We start from the raw sequence: 20,655 nt of genomic DNA on the forward strand, positions 1-20,655 counted from the left end.
TGACATCCTTACTTCATATCAGAGTATTGCACCTGCCACCCTCTTTCTTTCCTGTGGGTGAAGCCACCTTTAGTGTGGGAGAAGTACTCTCAAGTCTCTGCTCCAGTCTCCTTCCTATATAAAAACCCCAAAAGAACCAAGTACCATTGATACTTTTTGCTCTCCAGATTTGTTCTGCGACATCAGTTGAATTTACTGGCCTATGGTGTAACTATTATCTTGGGTCTCGCAGGTTTTTCTGTTTTACTAACTCTTCTGTACATAAGAAGGGTTTTTATTTTTGTTCCTACAACTTACTAGTAAGAGCACTTAAATTTAGTGGGATGCCTTTATGAGTACAGGCTTAGAATTCTGACTTAGCAGCAACCAGGTACATTTGCTCTGTACGACCCCAGTTCATCTGATTTTTAGGTACTCCAAATGTACTTCACCAGAGACAAGACTAAGTGAGACAGTGGTTTGAAATAACAAAAATGAATACCAATAACAGGGTTTATTGGCTGCACTACAGTTTCACCAAAATCTATCGTAGTATATTTTTTTTAATGTCATTTCAACACTTAGATGGTCTTTTTTACCTTCTGCATTAAGCCAGCTTCTCTCCTAGACACTGTCTTCTGAGAAGACTACTTCCATTGGTTGTATGTTTGCGTGGCCACTGTTCTGAACTTGCGGAGGAAAGTATTTTGGAAACGATGAATCAAAGATTAAGTACTGCAGTGTCTTGGGGATTTTTGGGTACTAGTTCTGATGAATAGGCTTTGATCTCCAACTAAGGAGATGTTTAAAGAAGAACAAAAATAAACTGTAACTTAAGCTATATATTGCTGTGTTTGCCTTTTGGTCTCTTCCTTTCACAGATAAAACATGGAACAACAAATGTTCTTTGAAATTCTCTTTTTTAAAGATGTGTCCTTCCTGCTCTCCTTCTTTGATATTTTACCCCATTGGAAACTCATCTTTTACTGGAGAAAAAAAACCCTTTTTTTAATATCCATAAGTTCTGCTGTTATGTTATTAAAGACAGAGCAAATAATTAATAGATATGTGTTGTGGCTTTGTCCTAATTATAACGATTTTGTATTTTCTGTTTACACAGCGGTCTCAATTCAAAGATTCAAAGATGCAGCTGCGAATAAATGCTTCCCCCATTTCACATATGAGGAAATTTAATTGCCGTGAGGTTACAAGATTTATCCAAAGCCAAGCAGCAAGCTTATGGCAGAACAACGTACACCCCAGGCTCTTTTGATTCCCAGGACCATGCTTTAACCACTCATCTTTGCTGCTTTACACTGTTCGTGACAGCTTACACAGAAAGGAAGCATCAAAGATTTCTGTTGCCGGTATGTAATCATTCCATAGACAGCCTAATAATTCTTAGGTAGATTATACTCAGCCATAATCATCTCCAGTGTAATTAGAGAATAGACTTAGTCATCTAAGTGAGCATAATATGGGTAATGTAAGTGGTGTGTTATAGGATATAATTTAAACCGGCTTTTAAATTGCACCTGCTCTTTTCATCGGCTATGTTTCTGATTCTAAGAAGCAAGCTGCCTATGACGCAGTTCATCCTTGATGTAACTCCAAAGCAAGGAATTTGGGTTGCTGTGTTCAACTGAAGTTGTTACAATTAAATTTGTATAGATTTTTCAGCTTCTCAGTGATTCAAATCACCTTTCAGGTAGATATTTTAAGTAGGAGATATTCAGCATTTTTTCTATTGTAAGCCATGTTGAACTGTAATTCTGATGATAGCAAACTGATAGCACAGGAAAACAAATGTCTTGCCCTAAGATCTTCCATTATGTACTTTAAGCTACATGTTGTTAATCATCAGCCATGCTTTTTAATCAAAACCATTAAGCCTAAGTAATGACTTCTAAATTAGTCCCTATTCAGGTTACTGATACACCCCCCAAAAGGTGCAGATGCCATGATAGTTCACGTTCACTGAGCTTTAGACTGGGAACAGCAAATTATTTCCTCTTTTGGTTATATAATGAAGTTGTAGCTTCTGGTCTGCAGTTAAGACCGACAGCAACAGTGTCCAAAGCTTATCCATAATTTCTGAACACACACAGACCTATGGATACTTCTGCTGCTTGTGGTCATGTGAGGAAATTCTTTTTGCTGCATCTGGTTCCAGGATTTTTCCTTCTAAATTTTCTTCTTGTATAGAGTCCTATAAGCACATTCTGTCTGGCTTTTTGTTTTTCCTTTGCCAGATTACTAAACTAGATCTACTGATATACTAATATCAGTAATTATACTATTATTATTTAGTTTTTATAATATAATATAGTTATATAATACAGTAATATTAAAATTACTATATTATATAGTAATTATAAAATAATACTAAATATCTACAGCATGATATTTAATTATTAGATTATATATATAATAAAACAATTTAAATTAATATAGAATTAAAAATAGTGTAGATTCCTACCTTGTAGAAGAGCACGATGCCTAGTACTAACTGAGATTTGGAGTGACTATCAGTCCTGTGCTTTTTGGGGCAATTGGTTCTGCAAACTCGTCAGGCTGACTTGGCCCGTGTTAGTGAGTTAGGCTCCTGAACAGAGATAGGAAGAAAAGCAAATATCCGGAGGAACCCAACTCTGACCACCAAGTTGTGTAGCACTATGGAGGACATGCTGACAGGGTACTTTCAGGTAATTAGTTCTGCTGGCAAAAAGCATTAAAACCTGTGAAATGAGGCAACAGCTGAGAATAAATCTCTTGGACATAGGTACAAAGTTCTTTCATAGATTTCTGTATTTTCTGTGCCTTCCCCAAGTTCCATGCTGCTGCACTAACCTAACATCCTTACTTGTTCCTGCTCTTACGCTGAAACACTCTAGTTTCTAATGCTCTTTGTTCCACCTACTGGCTCACCCTTGCCTTTCTGACATCCTCCCCAGCTTCCTTTTAACCTTCCCATCTTTCCATCAAACGTATTTGGCAATCTTTTCTCCGTACTAAGTGCCTGGTCTGAAATAGGCATTGGTGTAGTGTGCAGCAAGGCTCCTTTCCTTGAAGAGAGATAGAAATGTAAAGGTGCTGCCTTGTAACAGCAAACCACGTTTGTTTTCCTAAACCAGTGCAGTTTACCTGGGTAGCTGGGGACGTGCATGATTACACCTAGCCGTGAAACTATTTTCACCTCTGCATGGAGGCCCACCTTGCGGGCAGAGGATGGAGCAGGTGGGCCAGCCCCGTTTGGGTGGTTTGGCAAACGGCGCAGGCCCCTGCCCCACGTGCTGCGGCACATGGCCCTGCGTGGGGCCTCGCAGGGCCGGGCCGCCTCAGGGCCTCGCGAGTGCTGGTGCTCAGCACAGCTGAGAGGTCCCCAGGGGTTCAGCTGCCGGAGGGGCAGGAGCCCACCGTGACCGTGAGGTCATCCCTTCAGCTTTGCAAAAAGTTTGGTGGACTTCTTACCCGGCAGTTTGACTGGTTCGTGAGGGAGCAGCCAGGCTTTACATCACCTATCTTTACTTCCTAGGCTCGCCCCATGTGTGACAAGAGGTACGCATGTCGCCCATCCCGCTGCATGACTAACGCTGAGTAAATGGGCTCCTTCTCTTCCACCGCCTAACGTGAAGCGAGTGTCTGTGCCACTTCTTGGTCCTGAGATGGGCTGAGGGACGACGCGTGTGCCGCTCTCCCTCTACGTGCCACTCTCCCCTTACGCGTGTGGAACATGGATGCCTCTTTTTGGCGCTTTGCCTGTCCTCACGCTTCACGGCCACCGCCTTGGCACGGTGTTTGAGGGAGCACCCACCCAGGCACCGGCGGCCATCGCTCCTCGCCCTGAGGGTCGCAGGCGCCCGCCAGCAGCCCGGCTCCGCGCCCTCTCTCACGGGGGCGTCGGAAGACCCCAGGAAGGGAAGGGCTGATGTCACCAGGGCAGCGGGCCGGCTCCGCGGGGAAACGCCAGAACGGGCGGTGCCGGCGGGGCACCCCCGCCCCCCCTCAGACGCCGCCGGCGCGGGGCGCTGACCCAGGCGCGCACGGGCCGCAGCACAGCCGCGCGCCGCCGCACGGGCCGGGACTCGCCGCGCGGAGCGGTTCGGCGGCGGCTGCGCGCGCAGGGGGGAGGGGGCCGCGCGCCGCGCTGCTCCCACCGGCAGGGGCCGCCGCCAGGCTGAGGGGAGCGGAGCGTAGCGGAGGGCGAGGCGCGCTGAGGTACGGTAACGGTGCCGGTAACGCCGCGGGGCAGGGCAGGGCGGCGTCTCCCCGTCCTTCTCTGAGCGGTGGGGCTGGGCCGGTGTCTCACCGCGCGGCGGGGGGGGGGGTGCGGGGTCTGCGGGCGGCAGCCTGGCCGGCGCGTTCGCCCCGTCAGCGCCGGGCGGCGGCAGGGAGGGCGCCGCCGGGGATGGCGGGGGACGATGGCGCAGAGGCGGTTTCCCGGAGTCGGTGCGGGCGATGTCCCCTGGCGCCTCCGCGCACCTGCTCCGGCGGGAGGCACCGCGCCGCCCTGGGCGGGGGCTGCGGGCACCGCGTAACATGGCTGCCCCGAGGCCTCACCCGGCCCGCGGGGTGGCGGGGCTGGGCCGCGGCGGGGCGGCTGGGGACCGCGGCGGGGGGCCGGCTTCGTGTTGGGGGCTGGCATCGGCAAACGCCGTCCCCGGCTGTCCCTTGCCATCCAGCTTGAAGCAGGGGTCTCCGGTCTCTGTCTTCCCTGGCTGCCCTCCCTACTAGCTGCTGCCTTTGCCTTTTGCTCTTTAAAGATTTTTTTGAAGGTGCCTTTTCATATAGTCACCTTGAAATCTAGATGCCTTCCTGTGCATTTCTAAGCATACTGTTACACTCAGGTAGGTATGCAATGGTTTTGTTCACTTGAGCGGGCTGATGGGCAGACATACCTTCCTGCAAGAGTCTACGAATCTGAGATCTCTGTTTGTGCTAGTAATACTAAAGGCTATGGTTAACCTGTGTTTAAAAAAAAAACAAAACACAAACAAACCACAGCACAAAACATTTTCTCCAGTACTGGTAATTAGAGGGGAAAAAAAATCATATTACACCAGCATCTCAAACAGAAGACAGCTTTGTTAGGGCCCTGATCCTGCGAGTGTGCCTATGTATAAATCTATTCTTATGAAAAATATTCTCAGAACTGGGTAAAGCCGCCCATACCTGTAAGACATGAAACTTTAATAATCTCAGAGAAGTGGTTGTGCTGCAGTACGCTTGGTAAATTCTGTGATGCAGATTATCTGAGTGTGCCAAATTTACTCAGAAGTTTAGAAGATAATAAATTCATGAACTTGTGGGAAGTGAAGTGACTGACTCATTTGGTTATAGACTGTTACAGTATCAACTATTGGTCTAAAAGCTGGTTTAGAATTAGGGATTTAAGCATCCCTAATCATGCACCCCAAAACCTTAAGCCAAAGAAAAAAGAACTCTCAAACCCTCAATTGTATACAATTAGGAAGTGGATTTCTGTGAACACAGGACTTCCACTGATTTGAGATGAATCAAGACTAAAGTTAACGTAAGCTATTCATAGTGCTGTGAACTTTTACAAGCAGTTTACATCCCAGAGCTTACATAGACAGTCTGAAAAGAAAGGTGTTACGCTGAGGCAGATGTGGTGGATGTAAATCCTTTATTGATAGTCCTCCCTAGAAAAGTATTTCTGATGCTTAAGAGTTTGAGTTATTTATGGTAACTTCCTTTTTTGGAAGATGTTTGTAACTTTTCCTGGTAGAATGGGGCATGGCTTAAGCTCTGGTTATTTATTCTTAAGTTTGGTATTTTTGGTAAAGGGTATTGAATTTGGCTCTCCACCCTCTCCAGAAGTCATCAACTGTGGATGCTTTATGCAGCTTCCACGAGGGGAAAGTGTATGCTAGAAGCTTCCAGTAAGGATTTCTTTGTCTGTTATGGAGTTGGAGAGTTATGAAGCTGGACATCATCCCTCTAGTGTGTTGGCCTTCTCTTCCCTTAAATTCAGTGGAATGAGAAATTGCACGGGATTGCTGTTTATACTTGCCTGTCTGTAAGGTGCCCAAGTGGCTGGTTTCTGCCACAGTGTGTTGCAATACATCCTAACATTTTCAAACTCTATTGCTAGTATTGCAGTGCTTGCTGGTGGTTTAGGTTGTATTTTAAACTAAACTGAGACGTCCAGCAAGGTACTTTGGTGCTTGTTATTTTACCCCTTGTTAACATAATGATGTTGTTAATTTGAAATGACTGCCAGTCAGTGTGTATTAGCCAGTTGTGTGTAGAGGTGGACCATCTCTCCCGTGCAGTGATGAAGACCTAACTGAATGGCAAAACTGGATTCTGCTGGCTCTTTACAAAGAGGATAAGCTGTGTGGCTGAGTATTATGCAGCAGTTAGCGACTTCTCATTATGAAGTTGTGTGTTGTACAGAGATGTTTTAGATGCCAGCATCTCCTAACAAGGGTCTGTGCCCTAGTGACAAAAGCAGGAAAACAGGTGCTTCTCTACAAAATGGATATTGTTACAAATATGACCTTAGACTGCAGGCTGGACTAGCAGCTACAAAAAGAATAGAGTTCTGTGACTGCTTTGGAGACTTAATTAAGTGCATTGACATCCACTCAGTGAAAAGTCTGTATAAGTAATGAATTTTCCTTGTATGCACAGCCTGTGATGGAAATGAGACTGAAATCTGTTGTCTTCTGGATGTCTGACCCTGATTTATTTTTAAATAGAACTACGTTTTCATTAACATAATTCACATTACTTGAGGCAAAAAATCCTGTCTTCCTTTGGCAGGTGCCTACTTTGAAAGGTTGGATGAGAGTGTGTTAGACAATTGAAATGGAACTGGTTGCTCAAGGGACTGTAAACTTTTGTAACAGGTGAAATCTTACCATTTGTTAGGACTTTGAATTCTGAAGAGTGTTACCATGCTCATTTGATACCCAGTATCTAATTTATTAGACAATCTTAAGAAATCTGGCAGTTATTGCTAGCAATATTCCAAATTTTCCCACATACAGCAAAGGAAATATTTTCAATTCCTTCCAGGCTTGTTATGCGTTTGTTCAGTTAAATGAGACTGAAGGGGGTGTACTGCTTAGGGAAGCTTTGAAGTGCAACTTGGTTTTATGCCTGTGTAAAGAATTGCTGCTACTTGTAATTAAAAAATAAAAGTAAACTTAGTGGAGAAAAGGGCTGTCCCAAATCGCTGACTAGAAGTTTTGAGATGTGGCTTATTTTGAGCAAGTTACTGTAAAATTTTCGGTATGAAGTTAATGTAAAAAAAACAAAACCAAAAAGCCACCATGAGAATAGTTGAGAATGACTTACTAAGTTTCAGCTGCTGATAACTTCTCTTAGATACCTTTTCAGACACAGCTTAGAGGGACAGAGGCAAAGTTGAGCATGGCACCTTCAGTTGGTAAACTGGTATCATCATCTCTTGCTGGTAAGAAAAGAGTCAAACAGTTCGACTATGGTCTAGTAATGAAATGTCCAAACCATAGGGACATGGAGATTTGGCATGGTTTTGTGCTTTATATTCAGGAACAGTCTCTGCTTTCTAATTTCTTAATAAATGCAACCTTCCTCTCTCCTGGTAAGTCATGCATTAAAACTGTCCAAATTGTCAATTAAAAAAATAACCTTTCAGTGTTTCCTAAGATGGGAACAATATTATTATTGTGCCTTTTAGTTTGCTGTCTTTGTTCTGCAGCTGAATGAATTTTGCTTTTCACTTCTGTTTTTGGAAACATTGCTTTTCTGCAGGATGCAGAGATCACATGTCTCTGCATGAGACACTAGGCTTTATTCGTAAATGGAAATACAAGCTTGTCTCAGGCACAGGAAACATCTTAATTTGAAAGTTAAAATAGAGGTTCAAAACCAACAACTGAACCCTGAACAAAGTTTTCACGGTTGTAACTGACCTTTCTTCTGCCACCCTGTTAAAAATATGGAAGAGTTGAGAAAAAAATAAACACGGTGTGGCCTATTAGGTATATTCTTCCCTTCCTAATGAGGCAGCTTTGATCCAGATCTGAGGACTCTTGTTCAGATTGCTGCCTCTCACTTTTTCATTGTAAATGTTTCTTGCAGGTTAGGCCATTTACCCTTTCTGGTAGCAATGAAAACAGATATACTGAAATCTTAAAACATTACTGAAATAGTTCAGAAGTATTAGCACAGCTGGGTTTCTGTTTTATAAAAGCTCAAAATAGAGTGAGGAAGAATCATTGTTTAATACACAGAAACAAATTGTATGTCTTTGTAAAAGGTTTAATGCATTCTCTGGACTTTAAAATCAGCTCAAATCTCTTATGCAACATAAACGATAAAGGAAATGCTGTCATCACCAGAATACACTCAGAACTTAACAGCAAGGCATTTAGCAGCCTCTGTATTTCTGGTACCTATGGCACCTGTTCCAGAACAGCTTTAATTTGAAGAAACTGTAGAAGTGTGGGTGGAAAAATTAGGCTTTGTGGTCAGTTAAAACTGGCGTTCTGACCAAATTGCTGTGGAGGTCTGAGATGAAACTCCAGTGTTAACCCTCCCAGCCTTGTTTTTTGTGGACATCCACACTGGCTTGAAAACATGATGTTGATTATCACCAGCATTAACAGCAGGTTATTTAGGACCGTCACAGGTGTGCTTGAAAAACAGGGTTAGGAGACATTTAGACCTCACCCTGTACAATGCTTTGGGTTATGTCTGTGCTTCAGAAAGCTCTACAGTTAAGCCAACAAAGCTTGAAGACAAATGTAGAAAATGTTAGAAAGACGAGTTTGTGTGACGTAGCTATGCAGCCTCACTAAGCTGAGTGAAAGCAAAGCGTGTTCGTGTTTCCATCCATGCTGAAGACTTGTTAACCTAGCTATGCTGAATAATGAATGCAGCAGTTATGCTGTTAGGTAAAGATTTGGCTTGATCAAGCTGAAGTTTTGCCAGCTTGTGAGTCAAATCATACCAATACAAGGCAAATTTTACAGTTAAATTCTACTTGTAGTAACATGAGGTGAGTGCTTGTCTGTTGTCAGTGCTGACTGCTTGGTCTCATTGAACTTTTCTTCCTTAATAGCTGCTTGAGCATTGTTTTGTTTTCTTGTGGAGAGGAGCTGTAGTAGTGTTAGGTGACTTCTCATGTAATATCTTTTACGTGTCTGGTATTAGTCTACATGATGGTGATTTTTAGGCAAGAGACTATATTGGTGTAGGAGACAAAAATTTTGCATAGCTTATTAAAGGCAGAACTGTTTGTACGTGTGCATCGATTAACATGTCCTAAATGGTGCTGCCTTTAGCAGGAAAGGTGTAGCTCTACACGTAGGAATAGCTAGTTCAGAATTTTTTCATTTGGTGTAAATCTTAATTAACATCAACAATAAAACATAATTAACAGTTCAGAAACCCCAGCTAATCTAACTTGTGTAAAACCAAGGGGTTTTTATATGTGACTTTGAGGACATCTTTAGCTTTTCTTGAGAAAAAGTTGTGGGGCATTAAGTTAGCAGCAGTTAAAAAAGTGTGTGAAGAGCAAATATTAGTTCAGTTCAATAAGCATGAGTTAAATTTCAAGACCTTTTTTTTTTTTTTTTACGCTTTTCTCACAGTAATCCTTTCTGTTGCCCACTGCTTCCTAGTGAGTGGGAAAAGAACTTGCTGTTGGCAAAAGCAGTTTTACTGTTTTAGAAAGAAACTTTGGAATTGCTTGAACAATAACTTACTAGAAAACCTTCAAAACCTGATATTGAGTTTTTATTTTTGGTAACTTTTTTAATAAATAACGTGTAGCAGGTATGGAAGCTACTGTTGGCAAGCCAGTTTTCACGTAATTTGACTTTGTAAAACTAGTAATTACTTTGTGCTTAATGTCCTCAGGATATTTTGGTGAGCAAGGAAAATTGGTTGGCTTCAAAAGGGTTGATATCTCTTTGATATGGGAAGATAAAGTTATTTTTCTGAGAAGTAATTTCATTGTAGCAGTCAAATTCTGGAACTTTGTAAAAGATAATTTTAGTACCAAGTTGCAGCTTTCAGAGAAACAGTACGCAGTGTTATTCTGGACACCCCCCACCCCCTTATTCTCTTAGGAGCATGGCTTCAGTCTCTGACAGTCATGTGATCATGAGGGGAGGATGGCATACTGCAATCTTTTTTCCATTTCTTTTGCTGTAACAGCAATATTTGTCTGTTCCTTTTTTTATATAACTGAAAAATGACATCTAAAGGAGGCTTTTGTTAGATTATGTCACAACCTTTATGTACAGACTTAAAGAATAACAATTTTATTCTTTTCTGACCACTCTGAAAGTCTGATTGTGGACACATTTGGACAGTAATAGTGCAAGTTGTTCTAATTAGGATTTGGGACCCTTCTTGATACATGTTGGCATTCGTAAGATCCTCATACTGTGAAATGGAAAATACTCCAGAGTGAAATGTTGCAGATCTTGATATTTTCAACTGAATTTAGTATTTTATGTCTATCAGGACTTAAGAGTTAGTTTTCTTGAGGTGGTGCTGTCAGTAAGACTTCCATGTTTACTGTATTTTAGGAGAATAGTGATGTCCAAACATGTTTATAAGGCCCTGATAATTGTTGTACCTGTTGTTTCACATCATGACATTCAGAGCCAGACATTGACCAGTGATGTTACTCCTTGCTGCATCAGAGTGCTTATGAGCATCGACAGCAATGGTGATTTATTCACAGAATTAATTTGGCTTGACAATCTCTAAATGAGAGTTACCACTATGAGAAAAGATCTTAATAAAGGAACTTGTTACACAAAACTTCTTTATGGTGTCAGGACACAAATTAAGCTATAGTGCCATAGTGACCAGGAGAGTGGAAGAAATATGACCAAAATATTGCATTCTTCCTGTAGTGTGTTTTTGTCAAATAAAAACACAGCAAGTGGAGTGTGTTACCTCGCGGCTGTTACTCAGAACTGGTTTTCCAACCTTTGTGCCTGCTGTGATTATAGGTCAACCAAGTGCGATGCCTGTTAATTACCTGAAACTTAAGCAGTTACTATGTAGTAGTACAGCATAATGTACAGCGCTCTGTCTGTTTCTAGTGCTTTCTTATGCAGAATGGTTTTGGATATAGCCTGTAATAGACTGTATGGCCCCTGTTTCTCTGAACTTGCACTGCCCCATCCATGATTGTAATGGTCTGCAGTCAGATCTGGGGCCTAGTGACGTACAGTGTAGGTTTGTCTCTGCACTGAAATGTAGGTCTGAGGTATGATCTGTAGAGAAAATCAGGCCTGTATGCTAACATGCTTTCTGGTGAAGAACTGTGCAAATGGGCAAAAAGGTATTCTTTGAGGTTTTTAGGATTGCCTTTCATTGGAGGAGCAAATAATCTGTGAAAAAAGAGTAGGGATTAACAGTAGGTGATTTTGTAAGTTAACTTGGTGTATCAGTACTGTGAAGGAAGAGTGTTCAGTTCCACCTGTAGATGAAGATGCTTGCTTGGTATTGAGTCAGGATGTTACCCTGTGAGAGGGCAAAGAGGTGGAAAATGCATGAAAATGAGAATGAGGACAGCCTGAAGTTGAACTAAGAAAAAAACATAATGAAGTAGGCCGGTAGAAATGTCCTGCTTAGATGGGTAGCTGGTCTGCTTTAGTTACCTGATGGAGGAAGATGAAGTTCAGTAGTGTTCTGAACAACCACAGGTTGTGGGTGTAGCTGAGAAACGGCCATCATTGTCATATTTAAAATGAAAGGAACAAGGTTCTACGAGAAACTGCTACCTAGCAAACTGAGTAGATTTAAACTGTAGTAGACTGCTAGCTAGTTAGCTTCCTTCTCAAGAAACATGATTTAAGATCCCAGTGCCCACACTTTTGACAATCATGTTTTCAGTATAAGGTTGTAACATTTGGCTTGCAGTGTTTAACAGTTATATACCCCCCTATATGAAATACGCTGTGTGCTGAAGTGAACTGTATTTCATACGTAAAAAGTAGTACCAAAATGGCAATTTGTTTTTGGTTCAGTAACTGTTGGTATATTTAAGGGTGGAAAAAAAAATATCAAAATGCTCACAAATACTATTGAGCCTGCTTTATTCCAAGGGGGACTTCAGGAGTCTGTAGAACATTAGATACTTACAGGTTTTTAATTTTTTACCCTGCCCACTTAGTGTCTGTAGCTATGTAATAGTCTGCCTTGTGTACCTTCAGTTTGTTCAGTAACACAGTGCTGAAGCATTCCTTCCCATCTTTTTAAGCCTACCTGGCAATGTGTTTGGTGTGTAAGTTGAAGAACTTAATGTAATAAAAAATAGTACTATCTGTCACTAACCGTTCTTTCTAGGTTATTGGATATCTAATGTCTTTCAGCTGCCTTATGTATTTCAAATAAGTCCACTTATTTTGTGTTTAGAGTAAAGGAAATACTTTTGAATACTGAGTTCCACAGTAAGACTGCAAATTATTAAAGACTTTGGCTGGTCTGGCAAGACATCAGAAGACAGATTTAGAGCACTAGATGACAACATACCCGAATGCAGATGTGAACACTTAGGGTGCTGGAAAGCAGTTATGTTGACATCACCAACACAGCAAAATAAATATACATACCTGGAATGATTCAGAGCAAAACACTAAATGGTTTCATTAACGATGAAGCTTGGGAAATGCTCTACATGTTGCATTTCAGTTTAGTCACAAATGCTGTGATGACTTGCAAGTGATGAGGGTGGCAGTAAAAATGGGTCTTTGTCTTCATGTCTGTCTGAGAGACATTCGTCTAGAACCAATAATGTACTGAGACTTAGTGACACAATATGCAAGTGTGTAGGTAGGTATCTGCCTGATGTATTTTGTCAGCTGAAGTAATTCCACCTTATGGTAGCTTGACCTTTCCCACTGGTCAAAAATCTGTTTGTAAAAAAGCATTTACTGCCTAATGCATTTTCAATTCGATTGGATGATTATTCTTGTATATAATCTTCTCTAAATTAAAAGGTTGTGTGAGTTCCCTAGACAATTCATCACCCCACATTGTGTTGTTAACACATACACACACACACACCCCCCTCCTCTTGAAATTTTTTTGCAAAGTTAAGTGTCCGCATGACCTGTTCATAGTCTGTAGGCAAACCCATTAAGTGTGTTTTTTGCAAACAATTACCACTTTGTGGATTATAACCTTTATCCAAAAGGCATTCTTCCATTAAATATTGGAAGCCTGCTAGTCTTGAAAAGTGCGTGCTCAAATGGGGACTGCTTTGAAAAAATAAAGTCAAATTTGAATGGTCTGAAAGATGTCCACGTTAATGATCAAAGCCAGCTTTGCACATTTGCCCCACCCCCAGTGTTCTCCTTCAAATAAATTAGCAGCTTTGAGGGGGAAACTTTTAATTGTGTTGGTTGTTTCTAAGGAATCCACATGTGTGCAGATATTTTCACTTGTTCAGGGTATTGTGGAGGGAGGAGAGGAACATGTTCATTTTGGGGCTGGAATTTCTTGTGCAATGATAAAATCTACAAAGAAACTTTAGACGTCTGTGTTGAGTGCTATTTTAACAAGCAATAAATACTCACCTTTCTCTTTTGTAGGCATAGGTGCCAGAAGTTTCCCTGAATGGTGGAAAAAATGTCAGATATGGCATTGTACACAATACCAGCTACAGCAGTGTCATAGTCCTGAAACAGTTTACATTTTTTATTAATATATAGTCATGGCAAACACTTAAAACCTTAAACTGTTTGTGCTATCCTATAAGCATTTTAAAGAATATTCGCATTAGCCTGCATAAACATATAAACTGCAGTCAGTTCACTTTAGGTAAGACCAGCAATACAGACCAACCGCAGAGAAAATGGAATGCAGTTAGTGCTTCAGTCTCTTGTCTCTGATCTGGGTAGATAAATTAATAGACAGTTTTTGATATAATTGTGCTGTATCTTTGTTCTGTTTCCAGTTACACCATTGTCCTCCCTTCGGAATCCCTCAAACGTGTTTTCTCTTTCCTTTTTTAAAAGATTAAACTGCATAGGAGCAGAGAGAGTAAATTATTTAAAATTATTCTGTGTCTCTGCACTTGCCTGAGTCAGCAGAATACGTCTAGGTCATATGTTCCCAAACAGCTCCAGTGCAGAGTATCTTCTTTCTGTGGGCACTAAGTAGACTCGTTAAGGTACAGTTATCTTGCCTTTTTTTCCTCCTCTTTATGCATTCACAAGGCTTGGGTGAAAAATGTCTGAAAATGACTGTAATTTTTTTATTAAATCTAGATAACGTTCTTCCATTATCATTGGACAGTCAATTGACAGATAGAGGGAATGCATTGTCTCTTAGTTACAAGTAATGGTAGACTGAATGATTCTCTAATGCATGCAATTAGGAATTCAGCAAACACTAGTTTTGTTTGTTTACTATCCCTTTCCTTTCCAGGATGGCTGCAGCTCCCCCAAGTTACTGCTTTGTAGCCTTTCCCCCATGTTCTAAAGATGGGTTGGTGGTATTTGGAAAGAACTCTGCACGGCCTAGGGATGAAGTACAGGAGGTGGTCTACTTTGCTGCTGCAGCTCATGATCCGGGAAGCAAAGTTGAGGTAAGGGTGAATTGTTACGTTCAAACTGTGAGAGAGAACTATTATTGGAAGAAATGAATGCTATTTTGTTTTCTTGTTGGGTTGTGGAGTCCTTGTTCTCTTCACTCATAGCTCTCTTGAGTAGACAGGATTTTTTAAAGCCCTGGAAGGGAAACTCAGAATGTAACTTTCTGATTTAATTGAGGAAAAATGCATGATCTGTCCTTTCTCCAGCAGGCTGAAGTGTTCACAACTCAGGTGCCTGCATAGAGTAGCCAATTTCTTGCTTTTTCCTTCTAAGGGAAAAGTTTCCTGGCTAACCTGAACTACAAGGAAATTTTCAAAGTTTGTCACTTGCCATATGAATTGTTCTCATTCATCGTTGTTGTTTGACAGTTGTAATGGGGCCCGACTGTGCTAGGCATGTTGCAAAACAGGGAGCCAGAAATCTCTGCCTCAGAACTTGTGGTCTAATAAGGGAATGTGAGAGAAGGAAGACAAGAGGGTAACCTTTGTAAGCCAAACGTAACTATTGTACATACAGTTGGCTTTGATGACATGTTCTGCAGCTGAGGCACCTGCATCGTGGTCAGTTCTCAGTGCTGTGGCTTCTCTCTAATCCAAACTGAATGTGGAGTCCTAAAGCTGGACACCAATGCCATGCATGTAGGTTGAAAGGGACCCTGTTGAAAGTTACTTTAATTATAGTATGTTACTGCAGCATCACTTTAATGACAGGAGAAATTAAGGATAAGCAGATGTAGAAGGGTGAAGCAAAGGGGCAGATGCAACAAGAAGACAAGAGGAGGGGAAAGTGTGCAGTGAAAGTGGAATAAAGAGACAGGCAGCAGAAAGAAAGACAAGGATTGATGTGGGTAGATAGCCATTTTAGCAGAGGACACAGAGCCTGATCTGCACTGTCAGGGGCTTTTAAAGTCCATAGGTTCTTGCCCTGGCTGGCAACTGGGAAAGCAGGAGCTGTGGTGTTCCCTGCATTCAGCTTCCTCCTGTCCCTGTGCAGAGAGCTGAGGACACTAGGTGTTCTGCACCAGGCTGGTGTGTCTCATCCCTACAGGTCCTATATGGGTAAATTGTTACTGCCCCAGAAGAGATCCTCAGGCCAGTGCTAGTTTTAATTCTGTCTTTCAAGTGAGGCAACTTCCAGATTTCAGAGAATTTGGTGCTGTTCTTTCTAATGGCTAATGTTATCTTTATTCCTGTGGCTATCAACATCTCATACACCTTGTACGTTATTAAACAATTTAATCTTGGATATAAAGAAATCCCCTCCACCTGTCCAAAAGCACTAACTGCTGTTAATTGCAGTGCTGTGTTGGTAGCACCTTGTAGACCTGTGCTAGTTAGTATACAGAACACAAGTGTGACAATAAGACAAGAAGAAAACTTAAGAGCAGTTTTTGGAAAGCTGCTCTGCATAGAACTGGAAATAATAACAAAAAAAAGTTCTGTTTCTGTGGAAGAACTTCCAAAAAGCTGCTCTGGAATGTTTGTATCATCGTGAGGACTAACTTCATGTTAGAGTTCTTGGTTCTTTTGGTCTCTTTGCAATACCTCACCCACTGCATGATCAACCTGTTTAATGCTTTTTGTAGATTTAAGTCATAAACTGGAGTCTTTTGCCAGTCCGGTTGGAAGCAGGGAGGACTTTGCCTGGCACGCTGCAGTTTGTAGTTTTATTCTGCTAACCAGTTATCTGCAAGCCTTCCCCTTAAATGCTGGTTATTTTTTTTATTTTAACGAAAGTAAAGTTTTTTGCAACGTGGTGAAGATGTGCTTTTAGACAGGGGGCAAGAATGAGCTAACATGGCTAAAACTTTTTTTTTTTTTTAAGTATGGGCTTAAGCCCTGATTAGATGGATACTTTGGCCTCTGCTAGTCTATGCCACTGCTTAATTATTCATTAGCTGGTCTGAGGTTTTGAGGTAGTGGTGTACAGAAACATGCAGACTCCAGGTGTTCACTGAAATTTTTCCCTTTTCCTCCCAGAATAAAAGCATCTTCAGTTGCTCTGGGAGTAGTGCAATTAATCGCTTATCACTGCGTCTTCATCACATGCAGCACTAAGTATTATTAATGTCTTTTTTTTTTTTTTTTTGACTTATGGGTATTTTGAGTAGAGTAAGCTGGTTAAAGCGAGGTACTGATTTTGTTTTCTTGGGTCTAAAGGCTGTCTGGTAGCTTTGCACAGTCCGTTAACTGCTGTCCTTTGAACAGACCTAAGCACAGATTTGTTAGGGGTTTTTTATGGTTCAAGATTTTTTTTCCACCTTCAGAGAAAGAGAGTGTTCAATCAAACAAGTTTAGTAAATACCAGTGTTGTAGGGTAATTCTCCTTAGAAATAACCCTTTTTTAAAAATTGTATTTTAAAACTGGCTACTTCAGAGGTCTTTAAAAAAGTATCACAATCCTCTTTGCTGTAGGAATTGTGAAAAATTGACCCAACCAATAAAATCTCTATAAAGTCCCAAGTTTTAAGCTGCTAGATTTGCTTCTAGATTTTGCTATTTCATGAACTTAAAGGCACTAGTGAGTAAGATTGCAATTTCAAATATGTTAACTCTGGCAGCAGAACAGGTGGTCTTCAGTTTTTGCTAATTAGCTGAAATGTAGGTATTTCTCCTGTTGTAGGGATGTGTCTGACTGCTGTTGTCTTAAGACATATGAATACTTACCTATAGGCAGAGCTTGTGCAAAGCCTTAATTCCTTGTGTGCTGTTAGTGGTACCTCTAAAAGTTAAGAAAAGCTTTAAGGAAGGGCTTGAATTCAGTTTTGTCACATTGAAGTAGCAGGCATGCAATGCTATATCCACATTTTAATCAAACCTACTAAGTTGTCAGAGCTAATTAGCTAATAGGGGGAGTAGAGAGGAATGTCAAAACTTCTAGATGCCTTTGGCATATTCAGAATTACTACTTTATTCTTTAAAACCCGTTAACACTGCCAGCAGTTCAGTTGTCATTGGGTGGGTTTTTTGCTACAGCTTTCCTTCCCTTGCATTTTATAAAACTAACTAAACAGGCCTGAGAAAATTAACCATATGATTTGACCAATTTCATGCTGTTTTTCTAAGTCAGTAATACCTTGTGTCTCTGACTAAATTTTCTCTCTCATCTGCCCTAGCATTACCCCCATTCCCCCCAAAATGAACAGCTTTTTTCTCCATTCCACGTTGTACATTTGCACTGGTCTCTCTACCTCCACTGGGCAATGATGATGGACTTACTTTTCATTGTATTCTATTCTTTGCAAGTAACGTAATCCAGTGTGTATCAAATCTTGATTACTTCTTCATGACTGTTACTCACATTCTGAACTTCTGTTAAGAGGTGGTTTTCGACATGCTAACAACATGGGTTGTTTCATAAGACTCCCTCAGGAATTCAGTATCTTTACGTGCTGTGCTGCTCATGTTTGCAAATGTGATGATGCACAATGTAACCAAAAATGGCACAGCATTTCAGCTAGATCATTGTGATAAAGCAATCAGGCAGGCTCTGCGACATAGCTATCAGCTAGTTTGTGGCAGGGCGTTAAACAAAGGAATTCAGTGAATGCTGCAAGTCATTTTAAGCTTGATCTTTGTGGCTCAATCTACCAGACAAGTAACCCTAGTGCTAACTCATCAACATAATTCCTTTCGTCCATGTCAGCAGGTTTCCAAGACCCTGAACAATCGGGCTTTTCATAAAGGTCTGTTCTTTGTGTGTGTGACAACTTTCTCAAAAGTTTGGTCTTGTCTTGCATTGTAATTTTGCAGTGGCAGATGCTGATCAGCGGTCTCCCTTCTTGTAGCAGTCAGTCTAGTAAACTTGTGTGTGCAGGTGAAATATTGCTCCCTTAAGCATGAATAGGGTCTTTTTTTGAATTCCTCTACTAAAAGTGAGTGTGTTCTTATTTCCTGAGAATTGGATTTTAAGAATTTTTCATGTGTTAGTGAGAATTCATATTGTATGTATGTTAATGTATGAGTCCCTCTGTCTTATGGTAGATTTTACTGACTAGATTTCTCCTGTTCTCTAGTAACCTGCTGCTGGCTGTGGTTTTCTTTCTCTTGAAGAAGTCTTGGGCGGATGACTTTTTCTTAGCTGATTTTCCACGTGGATTTGTTTTTTCTTTTAGATCAGTTTCCCTTTCTTCTATTTGGCTTTTTATTTGACAGTAGTAGTGGTTGCGTGCTTCAGTATAGAGCTGTAAAAGCTCTTTTATCTTAATAGCATGCAACTTCTTATGGAGGAGTGTAAGGGGAAAAATAGAAAGGATGGTCTACAGCAAAGTATCAAATTGTGGAATATGCAAAATTTTTCTAATATGTTGGTATTAAACACTCTTCTAGGCTTAAAGCCAACCCTCTGTGAGGTAGGAGGAATATTGTTTTCTCTAAATATCATAGCACAGCTATGCCTTAATTTCCGCCCCCCCCCTTTTTTTTTTTAAGTTTAGGTTGTTTTTAAAGAATACATCCCCTTGCTCTGAGATTTCAGAGGAGCAGTAAGATTTTTTTTTTTTTTTGGCTATGCATTGGTCTGAGTACTGCAGACATGAAGACTCAAAGCTAACTGAGGAGTCTGTGTCTGGTGTTGCAAGATAGGTAGAAAGCTTGGAAAGAAGACTTTGACTGTATTAAAGTTGGCTTTGTATTACCTGGAACCATCTTAATTCTTGTGTTTGTAAAGTAATCACCAGGCATCGTGCCCATGATGCAGCTTAGTTCTGGTATACTTGGATTCTCTCTTACACCAGCTGTTTAGGTTATCTGCATTATATCTGGTGTTAAGATGTTCAGAATCTGGTAACACAAGCCAAGCAGCAGCTGAATCTACTAAGAATATGCTCTCTGGGAACCCTCCAGATTAGGTTGACAGTGCCACACTTACATGTTACTGCAAGCTGTGTGCTTGAACCTGGCACCCCCGCTATGGTACTTCCATGGGTAAGTGCTGGCTGGCAGGAAACTTTGATGAAATGCAGTGACGTTTCTGTCCATGATGGAACTTTTAGTTTATTCTATATAGAAAAAAAGGTTGTAGTCTGAAGGCTTGCAATTCAGAGGTAGTTTAGGAAGCTGCTCTTTCTTGCCTCGTAGCCGAGACCCAGTAACTGGCTGTGTGAGCAGCCTGTCTCGTGACACATGCGGTCAGATGGCTTACCTCAAGCCATCATATCTAAGCTAACCTTTAGACTTCGCATGGAGATAGAAGAGAGCCATGGTGCAGGCAGACAGCAACTAATGAAAGAAAGAAAGTGGTTGCTGCCTTTAGTGGAGTGTATTGCTTGGCTAATGTAAGCTTTTTCTCTGTTCTGCTCCACTGCAGGCCACTGGCCTTTGAACTAATGTGTCTGACTTTGCTTTGTAGCACAGTGCACCAGCCTGCAGCAGTTCAGAGGTAGGAACCACAATCTCGTGGATGTTTTTGCCTCTCAGAGCCTCTGTTTTTACTATAGGAGTGCTGCTCCTTCACTGCATTCTGCTACCAGAGCAAAACTGGTTAGCTTGAACTACTTATTCTTAATCTCTTTTAAAATTATGTTTTTTTAATTGGAACAGAGAGATAGAAGAGGAAGAGCCCTGGAATTATGTGGAGCAAAAAACCGCCAAGCTATCCCTTCTTGACCCAAACTGTTGTGGCAAAATAGATGTGTGGTCAGGCATTTCAAAGTGGCCAAACAAAGAAATCAGTCCTAGGATATCTGAGAGTTCCAAGGATATCTCTCCGATGGGCTTTTGGTAGCTTCTTTGAAATCTGTTTCTTGCAATTTTAAAATAATTAATAAGCTTCATCCCTATTTCAGTTTTACTTTTGCTCATCACCCAGGAGACTGCTAGATTTGTGACTTCAAAAACAAGAATGGAATTCTTGACTGCTAAATCAACTCTGACATATAATCTCCAGAGAGTGTTAACCAGCCTTGGGTGCCTTGCTGCACTTTGTGGTATTTTGTTTATTGCAACTTTTTTGTATTTCATCTTGTTAGGCACATTTTCCATTCTGTGGCTTGCATGCCTGAGGCTCCTTGGTGGCTTGATAGGGTAGGTTAGGATAGGTCCGAGGGTTTGTAGTTCAGCTTTTGGGCAGGGGAGCAGTTTGGCTTTATCTAGCTTTT

General features: G+C 41.2%; 1 protein-coding gene across 2 annotated transcripts in view; it reads left to right on the forward strand.

The window, feature by feature from the left end:
- Positions 1 to 4,039: 4,039 nt before the first annotated feature.
- Positions 4,040 to 20,655, forward strand: part of SCRN1 (secernin 1) — a 37,924-nt gene continuing 21,308 nt past the window's right edge. Inside the window, exons 1-2 of one of the 2 annotated variants that reach the window (XM_040592435.1) lie at positions 4,040 to 4,197; positions 14,392 to 14,551. In XM_040592435.1, the coding sequence (XP_040448369.1) occupies positions 14,393 to 14,551 (159 nt within the window). In that variant the 5' untranslated portion in view covers positions 4,040 to 4,197; position 14,392. Of the gene's footprint in view, positions 4,198 to 13,942; positions 14,135 to 14,391; positions 14,552 to 20,655 lie in introns of those variants that run through there. The other variant, XM_040592436.1, reaches the window with a different exon arrangement.

Source organism: Falco naumanni, chromosome 4 (assembly GCF_017639655.2).
Source record: "Falco naumanni isolate bFalNau1 chromosome 4, bFalNau1.pat, whole genome shotgun sequence".
Taxonomy (NCBI): domain Eukaryota; kingdom Metazoa; phylum Chordata; class Aves; order Falconiformes; family Falconidae; genus Falco; species Falco naumanni.